Source organism: Carcharhinus amblyrhynchos, chromosome 7 (assembly GCF_965287045.1).
Source record: "Carcharhinus amblyrhynchos chromosome 7, sCarAmb.v2.hapA, whole genome shotgun sequence".
Classification (NCBI taxonomy): domain Eukaryota; kingdom Metazoa; phylum Chordata; class Chondrichthyes; order Carcharhiniformes; family Carcharhinidae; genus Carcharhinus; species Carcharhinus amblyrhynchos.
Window position 1 is genome coordinate 20,726,628 of NC_137330.1, and position 26,357 is coordinate 20,752,984.

The 26,357-nt window shown below is 42.3% G+C and overlaps 1 protein-coding gene across 1 annotated transcript in view; it reads right to left on the bottom strand.

Moving 5' to 3' along the window:
• Positions 1-18,993: 18,993 nt before the first annotated feature.
• The window catches only part of gfral (GDNF family receptor alpha like), a 132,949-nt gene continuing 125,585 nt past the window's right edge, over positions 18,994-26,357 (bottom strand). The window contains exon 12 of the mRNA XM_080193172.1: positions 18,994-19,262. Coding sequence (XP_080049298.1) covers positions 19,217-19,262 — 46 coding nt within the window. The 3' untranslated portion in view covers positions 18,994-19,216. The remainder of the gene's footprint in view (positions 19,263-26,357) is intronic.

Consider the following 26,357-nt stretch of genomic DNA (forward strand, 5'->3'; position numbering starts at 1 on the left):
AATCAGATGCTTTACCATGCCAGCAATTGGCATGGCAGTGGAAAGATGTTGGCAATATCTTTCCATACCAATTTGCCAATTTTCCAGCCTCCTACCCCATTCCCAAAGGACCCAGAAAATTCTGGCTGATATTTCCACATAAATGCTCAATTGTAAGAGTGATATTGGTTAATAATTGAGTTAAAGCTCTTGAATTTTGAGAGCGCCTTCATCACAAGGACTGCAATGATCCAAGAAGGAGGGTCATCACTACCCTCTCAATTAAATGTCAGCTTTGCCTGCGATGTATATCCCAGGAATAATAAAAAAAAACTAGTGGCAGGAATCCTGACCATCTTTTATCTCATATCCAACTTGAAGGGCTGAGACAACTGTCTCTGACCACATCCGTGACACCATTGACATCAGTTAGTTCATGTACTGCCAATAAAACACAAAAATATATCAAAATTGTATACAATTTTATTCTTAAGTGGACTCTTTCTGAATCAAAATGATGATTGCTAAAGGTCACGTGGCTCACATAATTGACCATCTGTTCTGGATGCTTCCAACAGGAGTTACAAAAATAATTACGTTCCCCTTTCATCCTCATGGAATCTCACATTCTATTGTAAAGATATTATAATCACAAAGGGGATTAGCAGAGTTCAAAAGTTGTTACTCATGCAAAGTTATTAACAGACAAATGTCACACCTGGGACTGTCAAGGTCCATTTCAAAAGAGGACCACTAAGGAGGCAATGGATGTCATTTGTATAAACTCATCCCTCTATTGGAGTCATGAGGTCTGCCTAATTAATGACTCCCTGAAACTATATGGATGGTGACTCTTGTAGAGGTTAACGACTGGGACACTATAAGCCATAAAACAAAGATCAGTCTGAGACACTGGATAAATCATTGGGAAGAAAGAAAGTCATATAACTCAAGTGAACGTTCTGAAATCTCTACATTGATTTGGGAACTGAGATTCAAAGCAGTCTGCTGATTACTTCCAACTGGAAGAGCGAACGGAAGGACTTCCAGCCGACAAAGCAGCTGGTCACCATCTCTCAATTCCTCAAAGCCTGCTTGATTTTCGAGCTCTCTGATCATTGCCTGCCAAGCAATCTAAGCACTAAAATCCCATTGTGCTGCATCGTTATTCATTTTAAGGATTTTCACGCTGCTGTCTCCAACCAGGAACTCATCTAGACTGAACTCTGCACTGAGTTAATCATAAAGAGAGTTTGCTGTGTGTTACGTATAAAATTGGGACCACACAACTTGAGTGTTTAGGGGAAACTACTTTAAAAATGATTCAAAACACCTCTATTTATGGACAAATGGTGAGGGGATAAATATGTTAATTTTGTCTCCTCTCTGTAATACTCAGCGCAGAATAGTAAGCATAGGTACGTTGAACTTATTTGGACCTAACTCCATAATACCAGTGAGGTACTCAAATTACTTGAATTTCCTGTAAGAATTGTTGAATCTCCTGATTTACAAAGGGCAATTCTGTGCACTTGAAGATAGGGGTACCTACTGGATAATCTTATATTTAATGACATCAATTGCTTTGAGTGCTAGTCATACCAATGGTGTTGTCAGCATTCAGATTTTTATAATGAATACGTCTTCAAGACTGTTTTAAAATAACATTAACATTGGAGTCATAAGGTTCTCATTGTATTGGATCAGGAATCCCTGTTCAGAGGAATTTGCCATTATTCACACTTTGCAAATTTACACAAAATCTGCCTGTGAATGTTCCACTTTTGATAAATACTAATGTAAACTAATGTTTTATCTTGGAATATATTCCATAAATCCCCAAGCCATAGAGAGAAATACTTTTCTGGTTTTAAAAGTTAGAAATATATTTCTATTTATTTGGCACCTTATCACGTTTGCCAGTAACAAGCTAAAGCACTTGGCATGATTTAATTGGATCCATAGTGACTGTTAAGAAAGCAAATGTGGCAACCACTTTGAACATGGCAAAGTCCTAAAACCAATGGTGTGGCTAGGTTTTGTTCTCCCAATGCTGATTTCTGCAGTGGGACTTCTTGCCAAGAATTAGATGCATTCTTGAATTTGCTTACAAAACTCTGCATCGTGAACCCCCAAAGTAAATAATTGTTCCTTCCCTCTGCATGCTTTCAAGACCAGTCAGGCTTTCTCTTTCAGTGATTTTGTTTCTAGCTGGAATGTTGGTCACAATTTCTGTCCACATATTCAACGGGCTTTAATAGTTGCCTAAAGAGGAAGGCAATGATTTGTTTTGGCCCAAAGGATGGTACGTCTGGCAGTAATAGAACTGAGTAATTATTAACCTGGATTCCGTGCTCAAATTTTGGACAAATGATCTTCTGACTCAGAGGTGACTGGAACTAAGCTAATATGTTGTTAATACCTTCATAATTAAAACAGCAGATTACATCCCTGCTCAATCTTTCTTTTCCTCAAGAAAACAAATCTGCAGGGAAAAGCCTGGGAACGACAGGCCAGTGAGCCTCACATCTGTGGTGGGTAAATTGTTGGAAGGTATTTTGAGAAACAGGAACTACAGGCATTTAGAGATGCAAGGACTGATTAGGGACAGTCAGCATTATCTTTTCCCAAAGGTAGGGGAGTCTAAAACTAGAGGACATAGGTTTAAGGTGAGAGGAGAGATACAAAAGTGTCCAGAGGGGCATTTTTTCACACAGAGGGTTGTGAGTATCTGGAATAAGCTGCCAGAGGTAGTAATAGAGGTGGATACAATTTTATCTTTTAAAAAGTGTTTAGATAGTTACATGGGTACTATGGGTATAGAGGGATATGGCCAAATGCGGCAATTGGGATTAGTTTAGGGGTTTTAAAACAAAAGGGCAGCATGATCAAGTTGGTCCGAAAGGCCTGTTTCCATGCTGTAAACCTCTTTGACTCTATGGATCTAAATCCAATTCTGCAAATTATTCACCTTAAATTAACTTTCCAAGAACTTAAATCACCTTACTTCTCTTTGTCTAATACAGTCATTTAATGAAGGTAGACTGCTCATGCTTTGTAGCAAAGAACAAGAGAAAGTTTGTTTCATTCCATGTTTTAAAAATAATTTATTTATTTAATGTTTTTATTCATTCAACATACCGTATTCTTGCCACAGATAAACAGGTATATGATCTAACCCCATCTGTTAAAGACTCAATTAGACCAGAAAATATGTGACTGTGAGAATAGCTAGTTGTCTCTAATTCATGATTCATATTCCCAAACTCCTAAACTCATCAGCTGTAATTTAAAAAGGCTTCCAAAATGTGGCCACCACCTTGAAAATTGCAGACATTTTAAAATTGCCACTTTCAGAATGGTACCAGCTGTTAATGCTTGGTTGATGATGTTGTTAAAGATACAAAGTATTGGATATTTTTTGATTAATGATTTAAAGCATAAATAAAGAGAATCAGCTAGGACACTAGGTGATTGATTTGGCAGAGATCTCTAATGCTGTGTTTGAATAAACCTATCAAGGAAATGATCTGTGACTTGTTTTGTATTTCACCATCTGGCTTTGATTCACTTAACACCGGCAACTTCTAATCAGCAACATGTCAGGTTTCTTTCCCACTTCACTGAAAATAGCCAAAGACAGAAATGAGGCAGAACTTCCAGAACTGCACTCCAGCCATCATTTCTTTCTCCTGTTCGATTCTGTGTGATTCCAAATTGGGATTGCAATATCTGGCCCTATATATTCAAGTCCTACGCCCCAAGAATCAAATAATTTGTCCCCCTCTGTGTTATCTGTTCCCCTTAATATCTTGAAAGCCTTGATCAAATCACTCTTTAAACTTCTTAATTTATTGGGAATGAAACACAATTTGTGTAATCTCTCCTCACAATTTAACTCCTTAGAGTCCAGTTATCATTGGGGTAAAGCTGCATTGCACTCCCTCCAAGGCCAATGTATCCTTACTAAGGTGTGGTGTTCAGAACTGCTCACAATGACTTCAGGTCTGGCCTGCGCAAAGATATTTTGGCCTTGGAGGGAGTGCAGAGGAGGTTTACTAGGCTGATACCGGAGTTGAGGGGGTTGAGCTATGAGGAGAGGCTGAATAAACTAGGCTTGTACTCGTTGGAGTTCAGAAGAATGAGGGGAGATCTCATTGAGACGTATAAGATGATGAATGGGATGGATAGGATAGAGGTGGAGAGACTCTTCCCGCTCAAAAAAGACAGTAGGACTAGGGGGCACAGCCTCAAGATAAAGGGGGGGCGGTTTAGAATGGAGTTGAGGAGGAACTTCTTCACTCAAAGGGTGGTGAATCTCTGGAATTCTCTGCCCGTTGAAGTGGTGGAGGCTGTCTCGCTAAATATTTTTAAGATGCGGGTTGATGGGTTTTTGATAAGAGAGGGGATTAAGGGTTATGGGGAGAGGGTGGGAAGGTGGAACTGAGCCACGACAGATCAGCCATGATCTTATTGAATGGCGGGGCAGGCTCGAAGGGCTAGATGGCCTACTCCTGCTCCTATTTCTTATGTTCTTATGTTCTAACCATTCTTTGTATGTCAGTACTTGTAACATAATTTTGACGCATTTGTCTTCTAGGAAGATAGGAGCAGGAGTAGGCCATTTGGGTTTCTCACCATTTAATGACATCATGGCTCACCTTCTACCTCAATGCTATCTTCTCGCATTATCCATTTATCCCTTGATATATTTATTATCTTGTAATCTATCAACCTCTGATTTGAGCATGCTCAATTATTCAGCTTTCACAGCGCGCTGGGGTAAAAAGATTCCCCACCCTTTGATTAAAGAAATTCCTCCTCATCTCAGTTTTAAATGGCCTATCCCTTATTCTAAGACTGGGCGCTCTGGTGCTAGACTTCCTAATGTCAGGGTGCCGGCGTTGGACTGGGGTAACCACAGTGAGAAGTCTCACAACACCAGGTTAAAGTCCAACAGATTTATTTGGTAGCGAATGCCACCACATTTTGGGGCTCTGCCCTTCATCAGGTGAATGGGGAGTGGTCCCCACTCACCTGACGGAGGGACAGAGCCCTGAAAGCTAGTGGCAGGGGAGGGGGGGGGGGGGGAGGGAGAGAGAGGGAGGGGAGGGAGGGGGAGGGGAGAGAGGGAAGAGAGGGAGGGGAGAGGGGGAGGGGAGAGAGGGAGGGGGAGGGGAGAGAGGGAGAGGGGAGGGAGGAGAGGGGAGGGAGGGGGGAGAGGGAGAGGGAGGGGGGAGGGGGGAGGGGGAGGGAGGAGAGGGAGGGGGGAGGGAGGAAGGGGGAGGGGGGAGGGGGGAAGGGGGAGGGAGGGAGGGGAGAAGGGGGAGGGAGGGAGGGGAGAGGGGGGAGGGGGAGGGGGAGAGAGGGGGAGGAGGGAGAGGGAGGGGGAGGGGAGGAGGGAGAGGGAGGGGGAGGGGGGATGGGAGAGGGGGGAGGGGGAGGAGGGGGGAGGGGGGGAGTGGAGGGGGAGGGGAGAGAGGGGGGAGGAGGGAGGAGGGAGGGGGAGAGGGAGGGGGAGGGGAGGGGGGGAGGGGGAGGGAGGATGGGAGAGGGGGGAGGGGGAGGGGGGAGGGGAGGGGGGAGTGGAGAGGGGGAGGGGAGGGGGGTAGGAGAGGGGGGAGGGCGGAGGAGAGGAGGAGGGGGGAGGAGAGGGGGGAGGGGGGAGGGGAAGGGGGAGGGGAGGGGGGAGGGGAGGAGGGGGACGGGAGGGAGGGGGAGGGAGAGGGGGGAGGGAGAGAGGGGAAGGGAGAGAGGGGGGAGGAGGGGAGGGAGAGAGGGGGGAGGGGGAGGGAGGGGGGAGGGAGAGAGGGGGAGGGAGAGAGGGAGAGACAGTTTTCAACATTCATAGCATTCTCCTTTGTAGTCCGGTCTCAATGTCATTTTTCGAACATTATAATTGTGCTTATAACCTGAAGTAGAATATTGAAAGATGAATTAAAGGAAAGAAAGTGGACACTTATACATGGGCAGTGGAAATGATAAACAAACCCATAAATCTGGAGCAGCGCATAGCTAACGAGGAAATGTTGAAGGCTGTTTGTAAGACACCAGTAGAAAGCATTCTGGTCGATATTTCTCTATGGTGCAGATGGCTAAGCCCTTCCAAAGGTACAAAGGCCAAGGAACTGTATTCGCTGTGGAATGATGAATAATGAGTACCAACAAATGTTATTGTGTAGTCTTTACTCATCAATTAACAGGAGGAATTCAGATCCTTCAAATCATCAAAATGCTTTCCGCCAACATGTCACCAAGTTGTTCCAATATTTTTGTTTGTAAAACACATTAAGAGGTGCAGTTTTCAAGTTCAATTAATGTAGACATCTATACAACACAAATATTCCGTTAGATTCTTCAACTAGATAATGATTCACTCCCAGTATGCCAAGATCACACACAACTTGGAAATGCAATATTCTCACATAGCATTCAAAGAAATGCATGTCCATTAGAATTATTATTAAGTAATGTAATCCATATGTATATTTTGGTTAGTAGTCAGCAACTAATAATACTGCTTTATGCATTAGTTTTTGTTGATTTATAAAGTGGGGATCAAGGAGCAAGTTGCTCCACGACACATTCTCATGGTCTGAAAAATAACCCATTTCTGTGAAACAAATCTCAATTACCTTAAGTGAAAGCAGTTTGATTAAGAATGCTTTGGTTTTTTTGTTGCACACTAAGAATGTAGTATGTTGGGCATTTATGAATTCTCCTGCTCATGATTTTCCAATTGCTCGGGTCTGAGCTCGAAACATCTTTCGTAAAAGAAGCACGCTTAAAAACATTAACACTGGTTCCCTCTTCACAGATGCTGTCTGACCTGCTAAGTATTATGAGCATTCTCTGTATTTATTTCAAATTTCCAGCACCCACAGTACTTTGCTTTTGAACATAACTCCTCCTGAGGTGACAAGGTAAAGCATGGACTTTGGTGGGAGTCAATATTAGATGGCCATTCTGGATATGAGGGCCACCATTTTCATCTCTCTCTCACCACCATCTTTTTGATTAACAGAGTTGGTGAGTGGTAAAGAATGAGTTCAATCTTGTTCTGCCAGCTCTGAGCTGGAAGGATCTCCAATTTTCCAATTGTTCAACCCATAAGACCATAAGACATAGGAGCAGGATTAGGCTACTCAGCCCATCAAATCTGCTCTGCCATTCAATCATGGCTGATATTTTTCTCATCCCCATTCTTCTGCCTTTTCTCCATAACCCTGACACCCTTATTAATCAAGAACCTAACTATCTCTGTCTTAAGGAGACTCAATGACCTGGTTTCCACAGCCTTTGGTGGCAAAGAGTTCCACAACCAGCCTTGTCACCACCTGGGCCTCTCCGAATGATATGGAGATGCCGGTGTTGCTTACCCCTCTCCAAATGCACAGGGAGCCATGCCCAGCACTATAGAGGCAACAGGACAACTCTCACCTTCCCGGATCTCACTGAGCTGCAATACAGAGGACAAGGTGGAGCTTCATTAGCCAGGCTGCGGCAAACCTCGCGGCTTTCTACAACTGCACCTACTGCTGCTGAGGGTGAGGGCACTGGAGGAGGGGATATACCAACAGATTGGATGTCTTGGTCACCAGAACTGTGAATTTTCACACCACTCTCCTCTGCTGTGGACCACATTCCCCAGGATAAAGCTCACAACTGTATTAAGCAGGTAACAAGCGCTTATTTTCTGATGCTGTGCAAGAATTTTTTTTTATTTTTGGGGCAATGGGGTAGGAGAACTGAAGAAAAATTAATTGATGAAGTCTTTCAAAAAGGTAACATTGGGGCAAATGGCCTCCTTCAGAGCTCTATTGTTCCATATGATTTTCTAGTTAGGAAGCCATCACAATGCTTTTATTCTCTAATAATCCACCCGTAACCCTGGGAGGACCATGAGGGAATAACTCCTGGAGACAAGAAATAAGCCCTTACCTACTTGACAAATGAAGTAACTGAACATTCTCAACACACCCGAAAGAACAGATATAGTCAAAACCACATCCTAATCCTGTACTAAAGAATATTCAAACCATTCAGACAACCTCTGGATCAGATCAGAGTTGCAAATGCAATAAATACAGCTAATTTAATGAAAAGTATAAAAATTGCTTTCCATTAATTTCCTTACACTGCTTTCCTTTAACAGTCTCCTATCACTTGTATGAGCTACTCACCCAATGGCCTGAGCAAAGCTAGTTAAAGGCTGTTGTTCTTCATGAGGGGACTCTTGACATGCCCCTTGACCATGCAGTGACTTTTAAAAAGTCCTTTCACTGTATATGGACATCACTGGCTAGGCCAGAATTTATTGCCAACTCCTAATTGCCCTTGGGAAGGTAGTGGTAAGCTGTCTTCTCTGTGCTTGAACCTGAGAGGGCCCAGCTCCAGACCTCTGTATCTCAAATGCAATCAGACTTAGCTACCTGCAGACACAGTGCAAATATTGGCCGATAGTGGACCAATGTGCAGTTATGCTGACAGTAGACATCACGGACTGCGCCTATCCTCCCATTATTACTGTCTTGACACTGGCAGCTCATCACTTCAGACTGAACAATCCCTTCAAATTCACTCCAGCTTTTCAGAGTTGAGAATTTGCATGACAACCGCTTGACCTTCGGCCTAACTGCCTATCATGCAAGCACAGCCTCCTGCTGTGAACGCTCTTTGGCAGCTTTCATGGAGGTGAGCACACCATCCAGGATATAGATTGCAAAGTGGTGATACAATGCAAACTGCTACAGAACTCCTACACATTCCCAGATATAGTCAGGCAGCTCCTTGGCACACTGATGATATTAAACATTTTCTACATGGCAGCCCAGATGGAATTCTGCATTCAATTGTAGGCAGCAGAGTTGAGTGAAGTTGTAACGGAGGTTCAATCAATGTTCAGTTCTGGTCACCGCACTACCAGAAGGATGTGCAGGCTTTGGAGAGGGCACAGAAAAGATTTACCAGAATGCTGCTGATATGGAGGACATTAACTATAAGGAGAAGTTGGAGAAACTTGGTTTGTTCTCACTGGAATGATGGAGATTGAGGCACGACCTGATAGAAGTCTACAAGATAGACAGAGTGGATAGTCAGAAACATTTTCCCAGGGTAGAAGAATCAATTACTGGGGGCGTAGGTTTAAGTTGCGAGGGGCAAAGTTTAGAAGAGATTTACGAGGCAAGTTTTATTTTACACTGAGGATAGTGGATGCTGGAATTCACTGCCGGGGGAGGTAGTGGAAGTGGATATGATAATGACTGTTAAGAGATGTCTGAACAAATACATGAATAGAATGGGAATAGAGGGATATGGTCCCTGGAAGAGTAGGGGGTTTTAGTTCAGACCAGTAGTATGGTCAGTACAGGCTTGGAGGGCCGAAGGGCCTGTTCCTGTGCTATAATTTTCTTTGCTCATCAGAATGATATCCAAGGATTAGAAGGTTAAATGATAAAATCAGTCTGTATAAATTCATGAGTGACGAGGGTGATCTGACTAACTACAACATGTCAATAATAACCCCACTGACTTTGACAGCTAAATCGCTCGGCCATCGAGAAGCCTTCTATAAACTGGGAAGTGCCAGGGTTCCAAGTGGATTTCTAGCAGGCACCTGACCCAGGGTATTTTAACTGCCCTTCATCTGCTCTGCCAGACAGGTGGGATGAAAATGCCTATTTTTTTGAGGTTTCTGCTATAGTATCAGGACCATTGGATTTACATTTTTATATAACAGATTGTCAAAAATTGTAACCAAACAAAAAAATCAATACCAAGTTTGCAAGTACTTGGAGTCAGAAAAATATATGTATCCTTTTTATGATTTGTAGATGAATGGTCTCTGAATTTCATAATGGTGAATGGCCACTATCCTTGATGCAACTAGTCCTGGTTGGAACCTACAGTTCTGGAGGCAATAGCAAGGAAATCAGTGGTTAAATGGCACCACTAACCTGTGTAGTGCTATTGCTAATTGGCACAAACATGTTTGACTACAGAGCATTCCTGAGCTAGAACAGCAATTGTTGGTGCTTCTCCTTCAATTCCTCACATAGAGGATGCCTCTTGATGATAATGCAAAATGCCTGCTAGTGAATTGGCTGCTTGTTTTACATTTCTCCAAAATTTTAGTTCCATTCAAGATCTACTTCAGTAACTTTGCTGGTTTTAGTTTTGGTAAATTTGGGAAAGTACAGAGTGCAGAAAAAAAAAGTGAGAGTCACACAAGCAAATCCTGAAATCAGCAATTATTTAATAATGGGATAAAGAACCTGTTACATATCTACACATATACCTTTCAAATCAGAGAGTTGGAGATGCAGTATTAACCCAGAAGGAACTTTTCCAGTGTAGACAACAAAATATAACAAAACTTACTCCAACTGATAAATTAAATAAAAGTTTAATAAAGAAATTTCATTTCTCCAAACTTGAGATCTCACCTGAGCCATTCCAAGTTCCCACCATGCTCTAATTTAAACTGAATCAGCTGATCAGCTGATCATCACATCATTCTGTCATTGGTTGCATGGTTTACTGGGTCAGCTGACACAGCTTGTTACCCTAGGTCACATTACAACTGATCCAATGTTATCACCAGTTACATTCAAACATACAGTAAAATGACATTTGCAAAAATTTTTTTAAAAATACAGTGGAAAAAAACAAAGCAGCAGTTAGAACTGGAGCTGTCATGAAACAGTTCATGTGAAGATGACCTGGCAGTATTTACTCACAGTTATGTATAAGCCTGAGTTAAACTGTCTGAGGCAGAAAGCAGTTCATGATTCATTCAATGATTGTTCCCTATTGAGAGTGCCATTCACGTGGTGTTTTTCTTAGAAATTATTTTGAACAGGTGAATGTCAGAATTAATTGTATGCTAGTGGAAGTAGAATGGGTCTGTGGTCAGGTACTGTCCTACAATGTTGAGCAGATGATATGAGGAGCTTGTTCTTTCACCAGTAGCGCGTATGCTAGTCATAAACTACCATCTGTAAAACACTGCTGGCCAATCTACATACCTGGCATCAAACATAACACAAACCAGAGATCAACTTAACACATCAGTGGCAGTTTTCCTGAGGTACTGAGAAACATAAAGAATTAAAATGCAGTGTGAGAATTTTTTTCCATGAATACAAAGGGGAACAGATTTCTTTTCTCCTCAGTATTTACTGTACTCAGTAAATCATACTAAGCCATATTGAAAGCATCAGTAAACAGAAAGTTCTAATGTGTCTATATTGCCATGTTGATTTTGTTCAAAGTATTTATTTAGAACCATTTGAGAATGATTACTTAGCTTTTTAATCAAGATTTTAATCTGGCTCTGTGGAAAAACATTGTGTGGATAATGTAGCAGTGCTCAGTCACCATAGATATACATCATTTTCACCCTGATTACCTTGCACTGAAGCTGCTAGTCATCTGCTTTGGTAACATGACATTGGAGCATAATCGAACAAATATTTCTGCTGCTTTGAACCCTAATTGGATAACTCAGTTTAATAAAATGATAAATGAGTGTTTTTTGAAAAGTGATTAAATGATAAAAGTCTTTTGCCAAAAATAAGAAGGGCTGCTTGGAAAAGAGTCCAGGTTTGAGATTGGGTTAATGTTAATTTAGCTGATGTTACTAGGAGGTAGCAGAGCACAGGCTTCTACTGGTTCCTAAGTTCCCTGAATGGTGACCTTGGCCTCCAGCCAGTTCTCCAGCCAGGTACCACGTAGCACATTAAGGGAGGCTATAGCATAGTGGTGGTGTCATTGGATTAGTAATCCAGAGACTCAGGGCAATGCTTTGTGGACCGAGGCTCAAATCCCATTATGGCAGATGGTGAAATTTGAATGCAATAAAAATCTGGTATTAATAAATCTAATAATGACAGTGAAACCATTGTTGATTGTTGTAAAAAGCCATTTGAATTGCTAATGTGTTTTAAGGAATTAATTCTGCCATCTTTATCTGATCTGGCCAACACGTGACTCCATGTTGACTCTTGAATTCATTCTGAAGTGGCCTTACAGGTCATTCAGTTCAATTAGGTATGGCCAACAAATGCTGGCCCAACCACATTCCATGAACTAATTTGAAAAATAAGTCAGGGTGGATCATGTGGGTTAACGTGATGTCCATATGAGCAGATATAAAATCTAGTCGTGCAGACTGAGCAGGGTGATTGGATGCCAGTTCTTAAGCAGATGGAGATTGCCCCTCTCAGGCAACAGGAAAAGACAGCCCTGTCGTGAAGGAGTGGCACACTTCCCTCAATGACTACTATCATGTCTTTAAAACTACACAGATGGGCTTTCTCCCAACTGTATAGTTTTAAAGACATGATAGTAGTCACTGAGGAATCCAAAGGTGAAGTTAGTTCTCTTCTCAGAGAAAGACAAAAGGAGGAAAGAGGGAAGGTTTAAGAGTCATCACCGTGGCCAAATGGGCCACCTAAGATGATGATTTAAAAAGTATGCTGGGATAATTGTCCAAATACAGAAACAGACAGGCTGCAGCTCAGACGACTGAATACACAGGAAATAGCTATCCGAAAGACAATGGACACCCCTGGTCAAACTAGGTTGTTTACCAGACACAAGGGCACCTTAACCCCTTATTTGGTGACCTACGTGTCTCCAGCATCTACAAGCATGGCTATTGGGTACACACTGAGATCAGTGTGGCAGCACCTGATTGGACTGTATGGGCCCTGCCCCATAGATTTTAATGATATTAATGATATTCACACTGGTGGCCTCTGCAGTACACAGAATGTAGAAGATTCTTCTCTGAACTCCACTGAAAAAAACATGAATCACTGCAGTTTTCATGTGAATATCATTAAAATCTATGGGGCGGGCCTATCCCCACTGAAATCAGTACGCTGAGTGAGCCACTGTATATGCCAAGATCAACGCATGCGTAGTGGCCCCGCACTGACGGTCCCCTGATTGCTGGCCAGTAGTCTTCATAGTCCTGACCCCTGCCCTCCCACAGTGCCGACCCCTCCAGCAGGCTGATAGCTCCCTCCCCCCCCCCCACCCCTAACTGGCTGACCCCTAGCCTGCCCCAATTGCCGGCCTCCCTCCTTCCCCCACTGATCCCGACTGCAGAGTGGCAGTGGAAGCCAATACCCCCACCCCACTAGGCCCCGCCCCTATCATGGCCCACCACATATGCCCTTGGCACTGCCCGACGCTTGATGGGCAGTGTCAAGGTGCCTCTTGGGTACTCCCAGGGGAACAGGTTGGCACTGCCAAACTGTCAATGCCAAGGCCAACCCCCTCACCCCCGGTGCTGGGCCCTCGGGGGGGTGGGGGGTGGGGGGGCAATTTCCCCCCTTCAATCCAGTAGGGTTGAGCCTTTGGTTCCCCAAAAGTGAGCAGTTACCGTAAACCCCACTGGAGTTAAGTACTCCAGGTGCAGAGAGGGAAAGTGGGGGCGGATGGCAGGCTAGCGGGCCCCGATATTTCAGTCCTGGGTCTGCTAATCATATTTAAATTGCATTTAAAATAATATTTCCATGCCTCTCCGCCAATTTCCGGCGTGGAGCAGACATTGTTGGAAATCCGGCACTGGGAGACGCTATTGGAGTGGGAACACATGCGCAAATCCTACTCATCGCCCACTGCATGATTCTCCCGGCCCACTGTGCTGGAAAATTAGTGCAGTGGGATTGGAGAATTGCAGCCATAGCTAGGGGTGTAATGAAAGATTAGCTTAATATATGATAGGTCCATTCAAAAGTCTAATGGCAGCAGGGAAGAAACTGTTTTGAATCAGTTGGTACGTGATCTCAGATTTCTGTATCTTTTAACGATGGAAGAATGTGGAGGAAAGTATGTCTGGGACGCATGGGGTCCTTGATTATGCTGGCTGCTTTAATGAGGCAGTGGGAAGTACAGACAGGGTTAATGGATGAGAGGTTGGTTTGTGCGATAGACTGGGCTACTTTCATGACATTTTGTAGTTTTTTGTGGTCTTGGTCAGAGCAAGAACTATACCAAGCTGTGATACACCTGGAAAGAATGGTTTCTATGGTGCATCTGTAAAATTAGTGAGAGTCATAGCAGGCATACTGAATTTTCTTAACTTCCTGAGAAATTAGAGGCGATGGTGGGCTTTCTTAACTAAAGCATTTGTGTGGAGGGACCAGGACAGATTGTTGGTGATCTGGACACCTAGAGACTTGGAGTCTTAACCATTTCCACTTAAGCTTCATTGATGTAGACACTAGCATGTCCTCCACTATGCTTCCTTAATAATCAATGACTACCTCCCTCATTTGTTGACATTGAGGGAGAGATTATTGTCATTGCATCAGTTCACCAGATTTTCTATCCCTTTCCTCTACTCCATCTCATCATTGTTTGAGATCCGACCCACTTTAGTGATGTCGTTGAGAAACTTGAAAATGGAGTTGGAGCTCGAGCTGTTATTGATCTCTCTCACACTCTCATTCTTTTTCTCTTCTCCAGAGTAGATGTGATTAATTATTGTTGTCTCATCTCTCTCCCTTTCTCCCATATGGGGAATTAGCAGCCAGGCAATTGAAAAGCTCTCTCCTCCTCTCTCACTTCTCTCTCTCTCTCTGCCATCTAGGCCCCAGTCTCCAGTAGCATCAAGATCAGCAGCCGTATCTCTCCTCACCACCTGTCAATGATTGGTCTACTACAGAAAGAGAGATAGTGAAGTATCTAACTGGGGCCTCAACTTTCCTCAATTTCAATACGTCTTTATTCACAAATATTCACATTACAAGTCTGCACCTTCCGAATTCAAACCCCTTTTCAAATCTGTTCATATTTATATCTCTTTTGAGAAACCTATAAACACTCAAGCGCTTCATTTAAAAAGACCTCTACTGAACTACTGAAACAAAAAAAAGTGAAATATGAAAGGAAACTTTGTAATTTAAATTAAAATGGTATTTCCAGGGATGATAATGAACTCCAAACCACCCAATGCCCACCAGTTGTGGAAGGCCTCTGGTATACCAGCAGTTCCCTCTTCAGGGTTATCTGAGCACAGACATTGTCTTAGAAGAGAAGCAGGCAATTGGGTCGATTGACAGCCCACCATCTGTTCATGGTCACCTTGGCCAGGCTCAGGAGCAGAACAATAAGGAGACCCTCTGATCTGCCCACCCCCCTCTGCACTGGATGGCCAAGGCTCAGGAGGGTGGGGCTAAATTGCAAGCAGAAACTGAGCAGCAACTCCTCTCAGATAATGACAGTGTTTGCAACCTTCACGCTCTGTATGGGTATGAAACATAGACTCCTCCAGGCCATCAAAATTATAGGCATCCCAGGACTCTGTGAATCATCTGACCCACATATTGAACAGACTGCCACATGCAACACTCTCCGTGCCAAATCCCCTCTCCTGTTCCCATTCATAGGGGCCCAAATGAATCCCCCAGTAATGCATACCACTTGCATCCAATTAAGCACAATTAGTATACAACTGACAACCAAATTTAACTCACCACACCTCTACTGTAGCTGAATTATCAGGCTGCTTGTCCGACACCCAGTATTAGCTGAACAGAAATATCCTCCAGTTATATATTAGGAAGACTGAGTCGATTGTCTTTAATCCCTGCCACAAGTATTTTTCTGTCTAGCCAGCCTTTCCGTTCCCCCTCCCTGTCTGAGGCTGAACCAGATTGTTTGGAATCTTCTGGTTTCATTTGTCTCAGAGATAGACTTAAGACCAGAGATCTGCATTAAAGTTTATTAATCGCAAGTTAATTGCATTAACACTGCAATGAAGTTACTGTGAAAATCCCCTAGTCGCCACATTCTGGCACCTGTTCAGGTACACTAAGGGAGAATTTAGCATGGTCAATCCACCTTTGGACTGTGGGAAGAAACTGGAACACCTGGAGGAAACTCAAGCAGACATTGGGAGAATGTGCAAAATCCACACAGACAGTAACCCAAGCCGGGAATCGAACTCGGATCCCTGGCATTGTGAGGCAGCAGCACTAACCACTAACCACCATTATCATGAAGAGCCCTGAGAGCAAACTGCCAGATTTCTCTCCAGCCTTAGCTCGTTTACAATTGAAAGTCTCACCTCTGGACTTGATTATAACAAAATATCTGGCTGGTCTCTCACATTCTATATTCAATAAACTTGAGGTCATCCAAAAGCCTGTCTCCTTACTCATAGCAAATCTTGTTCCCCCATCATGTGTGTCTCACTGACTGTCAGTTAAGCAACACCATGATTTTCAAATCTTCATCTTTGTTTTCAACTCCCTCTATAGCTTTGTCTCTCTCTCTATCTCTGAAATCTCCTCTGGCCCCAGACCGTCTGAACTGTCTGTACTCCCCTACTCCTGGCCCCTTGTGTATCCCTGACTTTAATTACTACACAGCTTCAAAAGCCAATTTGCAAAAGCAAGATTCAGGAAGAGAAATGTGATAATAACCAGATAATCTGTTTGTATGTGTTGTTTGAGGGACAAATACGGCCAGGAGTAAATACCTCACCCATCTTTGAAATGCACCATAGGATCGTTACATCCACTTGAGGCAGCAGACTGTTCATCTTGAAAAAGCCATGATGTGGCTATGCCAGCATTGGACTAGGCACTGTAAGAAGTCTCATGACACCAGGTTGAAGTCCAACAGGTTTATTTGGCAGCACAAGCTTTCGGAGCCCATCTTGAAAAAGTTAGAAGTTGAGATTCATGTCATTGTTTAAAAATAAGGGGTCGCTCATTTAAGATGAGGAGAATTTTCTCCTCTCAGAGAGTCATGAATCTTTGGAACTCTCTCCCTCAAAAGGCAGTGGAAGCAGAATCTTTGAATATTTTTCAGTTGGAGCTGGATAAATTATTGATCAACAGGGGAATGAAAAGTTATCAGGAGTAGGTGGGATGTGGGGCTGAGGTTAAAATCAGATCAGCCATCATCTCATTAAATGGCAGAGCAGGCTCAAAGGGCTGAGAAGCCTACTCCTGCAACTAATTCATGTTTGTCTGTGCAGCAAAACTGGTAAAATAGGGAGAAAGAAGGTTGATGGCCCACAGTAACTGAAAAAGTTAAAATTAAGTCATCCAAGAACAGTAATCTCTGGGTTACACCTAGTGTCTTCCACTAATGAGAGTAGAACTTAGAGGATATGGAAGGTTAATGGGTGGATGGTGTCATGGTGCAGGAGAGAGAGCTTCACATTCCTGGGACATTGGGTCAGTTCTGGGGCAGGAGGAACCTAAGCCAGATGCACCCGAACAGAGCTGGACCAATATCCTTGTGGATAGGTTAGTGCTGTGAGAAGGTTTAAACTAATTCAGAAGAAGATTAGGCACCAATTGAATAGGTATACAGGGGAATTAGAGAGACAGTTAGAAATATAACATGTTTTCTATTTGGATTTTCGAAAGGCATTTGATAAAATACTGCATATTAGGCCTGTCCTTAAAGTTGAAACTCATGCAATCAGCAACAGCCTGGATACAAAATTGGTTAAGGGATAGAAAACTGGGAATAATGGTGAATTCCGTTTTTTAGACTGGATGGAGTTCTGCATTACTAAGATCATTGCTGCTTTAGATACAATGGGGCACAATTTTAAAATTTCTAGATAGGACAAAATGTGACAATGTAGTAACAGTAGGTAAGATATAAAAAGATCTCTACAGTACATTGACAGACCTGTGGAATTTCTGATGGAAGCAAAAACATCTACAGTGCAATACCAGTAAAACCTCCCCCTGGCACTGGGAGGCAGCAGTGCTAACCACTATGCCACCATGCTGCCCCAATGCAATGGTGTTTCAAGTGCTCATCAAAATGCTTCTTAAATATTGTGAGGGTTCCCACCTCTACCATCCTTTCAGGCAGTGAGTTCCAGATTCCAACCATCCTCTGGGTGAAAAAGTTTTTTTTTTCTATCCCCTCTAAATCTCCTGCTTCTTATCCACATCCTGCCTATTGATCCCTTGACTAAGAGGAAAAGTTCTTTCTTATCTACTCTATCTATGTCTCTGATAATTTTGTACACTTTGATGTGGTCCTCCTTCAACCTTCTCTGCCCTAAGGAAAATAACCCTGACCTAACCAGCCTCTCTTCATAGCTAAACCACTCCAGCCTACCCAAAAGGAAAAATATGGTAAAGAAGGTAAAATGGGGAAAGAAGACTACTAGTCTGAATTGGCCTTGTATAAACTGGAACACCTGTAAAACAGGGAAATAAGAAAACTGGCCTGAATTGATCTTATATACTTTAAAATGGAACACTTGTAAAATGGGAAAATAAGAAAACTGGTCTGAACTGGTTTTGTATACTTTAAACTGGAACATTAGTAAAACAAGGAAATAAGAATACTAGTTTGAAGTGTTTTTCCCTTCTGGGCAAGCAATGAAAATCAGAATACATCAATAAATAAAGCTACAGCCAGAAACAATAAAGCATGCAACTAATCTGTCAATACTATATGAACTCTTCGAATAGCTTCTTCCTCTCAGTTAATGAAGTGCTGGGGCAATTGAAAATGGTAAGTATCTCAATACTCTGTTGACATTACCGAGAGGTTAATATTACACTCCCAGTTCTTGCATGACCTCTTCTGTCACTATAGCGGGTCACACATTTCCTGATAGAAGGTTGCCCATGTTTGCTGTCCACTATTTTATAATTTTCGTAAGTCGATTAGTTCCTGAAAATTGGGTTTTGCAAGAGAAAATTATCGGCAGATGTTTTTAGGTGGCAAAGTCAAAATAAAAGCCATCCAGATGTGAATCACCACAACATCACAAGAAAATATTGCCCATTTTTAAAATGTATTTATTAGAATTATTTGGACATTATCAATAATTTTCTTACATCTCAGTACTTATACTGTATTTTACAAAAACAATAAACAATACAGCCACTGAACCTTTTTGTACGCATCAGAATAAATATTGTGATCCCATGCTCACAGCGTAGTCTTCTCAGTGGAAGCATGGATTGGAAATAAGATAACATGTACTACTGATTCTGTAACAATTCCCTTTCTGTCCAGAAAAACTCTGGATCGTTGAATTTAATCCAGTAAACAATTCCTCACAGCAAATGCCAATACAGTTAATCAAACAAGCTATGTCAGTGTACTTGGAAAACTTTACAACCAAATACGGTTTCATACATGCACACCGTACAGAATTGTGATATACAGAGATTCTTGAGGCAACATGGAAACTACTAAAATGCTTAAGTTTCAGGATATTCGTATTTATTTAACAAGCAGAGCTTTTCACTGTCTGTTTAGACGTCCTGCACATTCTGAAAGAAAACAATTGTATTTGCGTTAGCCACAAGAACATGAATTAGATATTGACATAAATGGCTATATGGCAGGCATTCATAGTGGAATTGCTTTGCTGTAAATGTGCTCATTCGCAAAAATTACACGAATAGCTGTTCCCATCTATCCTGACTTAACCTTTAAAGCATGATAGGCTTGTAGTATCAAGAGTTGAGGCAGAGTAGAAGCAGTGCAATGAAAATGATATGGTCTTACTAGTAACATGTGGTAATACTTTTTGCTAACCAGGGTTTAAATGGCCAAGTCAGTTCACCCTTGGGTGAGAATGCGGCCTAGCGTAAGAGAAGCCCTGTTCATTTTAATGGTGGGGCCTCATTTACATTCTGTACAATGGACTGCCATTTGAACCCAGTAGTGGTGTGGAGACTGGAGATGGAGAAAATGAAAAGGAGAATGATTGGTGACAGGACAAGACAGCATCCAGTATAAGGTAATGGTCTGGGGTGGGTTGTCTGTAGCGACCAGGGAAGGGAGAGGGAAGCTCAGGGCAAGGGAGGCCCAGGTTCTTCTTGTGGGGCCCAAAGATGTAATCCTACTTTGCTTGTTACCAGCAAGATGAGAAAAACCAGGGGCCTCTCCATGCAGTTCTAAGGTTAATAACAGATCTGGATGATAGCATTAGGACTTGATCTGTATATTTAAACAAGTATAAAATTGGTATCTACGGTGCCTGCCATTTAAATTTGTTGTTAACAGGATCAGATGGGAGGCCAATTATAACTGTCAAGTTTTATTGGGTAGGTGGGGCTAACATTCCCCTCCACCCCAACGCAGCCCATAAAACTGAAGATGATACAGTGGAACAGGCACATTAATCATCATTTTGATGAAAGCATCAACTAGATGCTTACAACCCCAGAGACCCGGTTCAATTCCCGGCTTAGGTCACTGTCTATGTGGAGTTGGCACATTCTCCCAGTGTCTGTGTGGGTTTCCTTTGGTTTCCTCCCACAGTCTAAAGATGTGCGGGTTAGGTTGATTGGCCATGCTAAATTGCCCCTTAGTGTCAGAGAGTCTAGCTAGGGTAAATGCATCGGGTTATGAGGATAGAACATAGAACGTAGAACATAGAACACTACAGCACAAACAGGCCCTTCGGCCCACGAGTTGCGCCGATCACATCAACACCTACCAACCTATAGACCTATCTATAACCCCCAATCCCATTAAACCCCATATACTCATCCAGAAGTCTTTTAAAAGACCCCAGCGAGTTCGCCTCCACCACCACTGACGGCAGCCGATTCCATTCACTCACCACCCTCTGAGTGAAAGAGTGATAGAGTTGGATGGGATTGTAGCTGGTGCAGTCTTGATGGGCTGAATGGCCTCCTTCAACTTTGTAAGATTCCATCATTCTAGCTATCTATCAGAAAGCAAACAAAGGACCAAAGTAACAGTGCAAATCAAAATAAATGCTTGTATGGATGCTCAGTAGAAAACCATTATTCTGTCAACAAAAGCCTATTTCAAAGAACTGCACTATGAAATTAAGTAAGAGGTCTCACAACACCAGGTTAAAGTCCAACAGGTTTATTTGGTAGTAAACACCACAAGCTTTCGGAACGCTGTTCCTTCGTCAAATGAGTGAAATTGTGAAATTCAAAATGACCAAAGGCTTTCATTGGAATAGGGAGGATTTCAAACATTTCGGCTTTCTAGAAAGGCTCAGAGGCTTCAAAGAAAAGTTTGCATTATACACAACTTACATTAATATAACATTAATCTAGTAATATGTCTAAAGGCATATTGCCGAAATGTTATCAAACAAAATTTAACAACGAACTTTAAGAAGGTAAATGGACAAGTGAAAACGTTTTATCAAAGTGGTAGGTTTTAAAGAATGTCTGAAGAAAGAGATAGACAGGGAGATTTGAGAAAGGAATTCCAGGGCCTGGACAATTAAAAGCATGGCCACCAGAGGTGGAATAGAGGTGCATGGGCGTTGGGAATTAGGAAAATGTCAAAGTCTTATAGAGTTACAGAGTTGGTGGAGATACAGAGTTAGAAATCTGGAGATACAAATACAAAAAGATATCCAAAAAAAATTACCCTAACTTCAATGACTATCTGTACACTTACCTTACCTCATGACTCTTAGCTACTTTTGTTTTTTTAATTCTTTAATGGTATGCAGGTATCACTAGCAAGTCCAGCATTTAATGTCTATGCCTAATTGCCTTTTCAGAGTGCAGTTAAGGATCAACTACATTATTTTGGGTCTGGAGTCACATATAGGCCACACCAGGTAAGGATGGTAGATTTCCTTCCCTAAAGGAGATTAGTGAGATAGATTTTTTATTCATATGGCTGAAATTACTAATGTTTGCCTTGTATGTACAAATATTGAAAAATGTCATGCTAGATTTCCTTGAAGTTTTGTCTCGCTTTGGGTAACCACCCTCTGTCCCCGGTGCATTAGACACTGGGAATGGACAGATGGTAAAAAATGATCAGATAACTGGCAATTATTGATCTCCAGTCAGCTTTCTGGTCACTTTGCTCAATTTATGCCTGAAAATTGATTAAAACCAACTTGAAAGAAACCAAGAACAGGGTCAGGAAGCCTGATGCTTTTAAATCCTGGGGAGAAAGCAGGACTTTTCCACTAGAGAGAAAGCAGGATTAAGCTATTGGGTTGGATGATCAGCCATGATCGTGATGAATGGTGGTGTAGACTCAAAAAACAAAGAACAAAGAACAACACAGCACGGGAAATAGGCCCTTTGGCCCAACGGGCCTGCGCTGCCATTTTAACATTATGAATCTCCTCTCCACCCATGACCCTTGTCTATGCTTATGGCATTCCACATTGAGGGAAGACTAATTTAGGGACAATTTGTTACACCAATCAGCCTAAGAGCACATCTTTGGGGTGTGGGAGGAAACCGGAGAAAACCCACGCAAGCACGGGGAGAATGCGCAAACTCCCACAGACATTGGCCCAAATCCATGTGTCTGCACAGCAAACAGTGATAGTCACTGAGCTGTCATGCTGCCCAGCATCTGGTCCAGTTTAAGCGTACACTAATGACGTACACTAGGCTACTCTCGAAACAACCAGGAGCAGATCTCATAAGGGCCAAATGGCCTCTTCCTGATCCTGTCTTCTATGTTTCTAAAAATACAAGTTATATTGGACTTGGGAGTCATTGTTCAAGACTATCTCAAGATTAACATGTAGGTTCAGTCGGCAGTTAGGAAGACAAATGCAATGTCGAGAGGGCTATAATACAAGAACAGGGATGTATGTCTGTATAAGGCTCTGGTCAGACCCCATTTGGAGAATTGTGAGCAGTTTCAGGCACCATACCCAAGGAGGGATGTGCTGGTCTTAGAAAGGGTCCAGAGGAGGTCCACAAGAATGATCCCTGGAATGAAGAGCTTGTTGTATGAGGAACAGTTGAGGACTCTGGGTTTGTACTCATTGGAGTTCAGAAGGATGAGAGGGGATCTTATTGAAACTTACAGGATACTGAGAGGCCTGGATAGAGTGGATGTGGAAAGAATGTTTCCATGAGTCAGAAAAACTAGAACCAGAGAGTGCAACGTCAGAGGGATGTTTCCATGAGTAGGAAAACTAGAACCAGAGGGATGATTCTTTAAAACAGAGATGAGGAGGAATTTCTTCAGCCAGAGACTGGTGAATCTGTGGAACCCTTTGCTGCAGAAGGCTGTGGAGGCCAGGTCATTGGGTGTCTTTAAGACAGAGACAGATAGGTTCTTGATTAATAAGGGGGTCAGCAGTTATATGGAAAAGGCAGAAGAATGGGGATAAGAAAAATATCAGCCATGATTAAATAGTGGAGCAGATTTGATGGGCTGAGTGGTCTAATTCTGTTCCTATGTCTTATGGTCTTATAATAAGAGCATTATTTTAGTTTGCCAATGCTCTCATGGCTAAGAGCTGTCTGGTGTAACATGAATGATGCCCATGAAGTTTCACCTTGAATTCTTGCTCTGTCCTGGGTTCACTGGTCTCAGTCAGAACAATACAATGCAGGATCTTACAACTATACTCAAAAAACTTCTGTACAAAGATCTGTGATTTTTGGTTGTAGTCCATATCCAGTTACTCAACTGAAAGATGTGTATGTGGATATCGACTAAGGAAAGGAGTGGATTCAGTTGCTGGTGCCTATACTAACTGTATAGGCTCACACATGAAATATTATTTTAGAATGGATATACTGGAGGAAGCCAACATCCTTTGGAGTCACTCTAAGAAGAAATGGAAATTCAGTTAGGAAAAAATGGTATCCTCTTTCCTGCATGTGGAGTGGAGGTAATTTTCAGATACTCCAAGGTGTCCAAGATGGAGCTGTCTGCACTTAGCACATGACACCACCTTGGTAAAGGATTTGAAGCTTTACTTAATGAGGAGACTGGCGGTATTATCACTAGACTATTTATCTAGAAACTCAGCAAATGTTCTGAGGACCCGGGTTTGAATCCCACCATGGCAGTACTCTGTATTCCTATTATTACTTCCAAAGTAAATCACCTCACACTTTTCCACATTAAACTCCATTTGCCACCTCTCAGCCCAGCTCTGCAGCTTATGTATGTCCCTCTGTAACCTGCAACATCCTTCCGCACTGTTCACAACTCCATCAACTTTAATGTCACCTGCAAATTTACTAACCCATCCTTCTATGCCCTCATCCAGGTCATTTATAAAAATGACAAACCGCAATGGACCCAAAACAGATCCTTGAGGTATACCACTAGTAACTGAACTCCAGGATGAACATTTCCCATCAACCATCACCTTCTGTCTTCTTACAGCTAGCCAATTTCTGATCCAAACTGCTAAATCACCCTCAATCCCTCACCTCTGTATTTTCTGCAATAGCCTACAGTGGGAAAGCTTATCAAACACTTTACTGAAATCCATATACACCACATCAACTGCTTTACCCTCATCCACCTTTTGATCATCTTACCAAAGAGCTCAATAAGGTTTGTGAGGCATGACCTACCCTTCATAAAATCATGCTGACTATCCCTAATTAAATTATTTCTTCCTAGATGGTTATAAATCCTATCTCTTATAATCCTTTCCAAAACTTTGCCCACAACAGAAGTAAGGCTCACTGGCTTATAATTACCAGGGTTGTCTCTACTCCCTTTCTTGAACAAAGGGAATAGAGACAATTATAATAGCTGCAATAGGAACACTGATTTATTTGTATGTGAAAATAAGCCCGTGGAACTTCTAGAATGATGAACCTCGGAGAGAGCAAAGTTATACATCTTTCGTTGCTATCTCTTTAAGGCTCTCAGTGGTCAGAATACACCTAATTAAAGTTTGCCAACCTAATCAGCAATAAGAGCAGTAACTATAGCTGCATTGTAATAGTGATCAACATCCACTGAGGCAACCAATATTTACCTACACCCTGAGCGTGGTGCATCTCACCAGATTTCATCTGGTTCCAGTCGACCAGTTGACATTTAGCTCAAGGTTTCTGGGTCTCCTATTTTAACGTGATCATAAAGCTAGGCGTGGCCTGCATTATCCAATGCCTTTTGAATCATATTGACTTTCTGTTTCCCAGAGCATGTCTGGTTTCCATAATCTCTCAACCCTGATCTGTTAACACAAACAATCAATTTGCTTGTTTCACTAAGTATAATATTTTCCATTATTTTAGCCATCAGGTGAAAAGTCAGGGAAATGACATTAAGCTATGATACTTGTTTGGAGAGCCAGTGCAGACGTGAAGGACCAGATGGCCTCCTTCTGCACCGTAACAATTCTGTGACTTGCTGTTGACTATGTCTTCCCAAAAATTGATGACAGGAAGGCTATGGCAGGTGAGAACCTATCATTATCATCAAAGAGTTAATGTTGGGCAAGTTAACGGGGCTAAAGGTAGACAAGTCTCCTGATCCTGATGGAGTGCATCCCAGTGTACTAAAAGAGACGGCGGGAGAAATAGCAAATGTACTCATGCTAATTCACCAAAATTCGCTGGAATCTGGGGTGGTTCCCGCAGATTGGAAAACAGCAAATGTGACGCCACTGTTGAAAAAAGGAGGTAGACGAAAGGTAGGTAACTGTAGGCTGGTTAATTTAACTTCTGTAGTAGGGAAAATGCTTGAACCTATCATCAAGGAAGAAATAATAAGACATCTAGATATAAATTGTCCCATTGGTAAGACACAGCACGGGTTCATGAAGGGAAGGCCATGTTTAACTAATTTGGTGGAATTCTTTGAGAATATTACATGTGCAATGGACAATGGGGAACATGTGGATGTGGTGTATCTGGATTTCCAAAAGGCATTTGACAAAGTGCTGCACCAAAGACTGCTACATAAGATAAAGGTGCACAGTGTAACGAGTAATGTATTAGCATGGATAGTGGATTGGTTAATTAACAGAAAAAGACTGGGGGTAAATGGGTGTTTTTCTGGTTGGCAATCAGTGACTAGTGGTGTGTCTCAGGAATCAGTGTTGGGACTGCAATTGTTTACGATTTTCATAGATGTCAAAATTTGCAGATGACACTGAGATGGGTGGGAGAACAAATGTGCAGAGGATGCTGAAAGTCTGTAAAGGGATATAGATAATGTAAGTGAGTGGGCGAGAGTGTGGCAGATGGAGTACAATGTTGGTAAATGTGAGCTCATCCATTTTGGTAGGAATAACAGCAAAATGGACTATTATTTAAATGGTAAAAAATTGCAACATGCTGCTGTGCAGAGGGACCTGGGTGTCCTTGTGCAGGAATCTCAAGGAATTGGTTTGCAGGTGCAGCAGGTAATTAAGAAGGCAAATGGAATTTTTTCCTTTATTGCTAGAGGGATGGAGTTTAAAAACAGCGAGGTTATGTTGCAGCTGTATAAGGTGCTGGTGAGGCCACATCTGGAGTGCTGTTTAAAATTTTGGTCTCCTTATTTGAGAAAGGATATACTGACACCGAAGGGGGTGCGGAGGAGATTCACTAGGTTGATTCTGGAATTGAGGGGGTTGGCTTATGAGAAGAGACTAAGTAGACTGGGGCTGTACTCGTTGAAATTCGGAAGAATGAGGGGAGATCTTA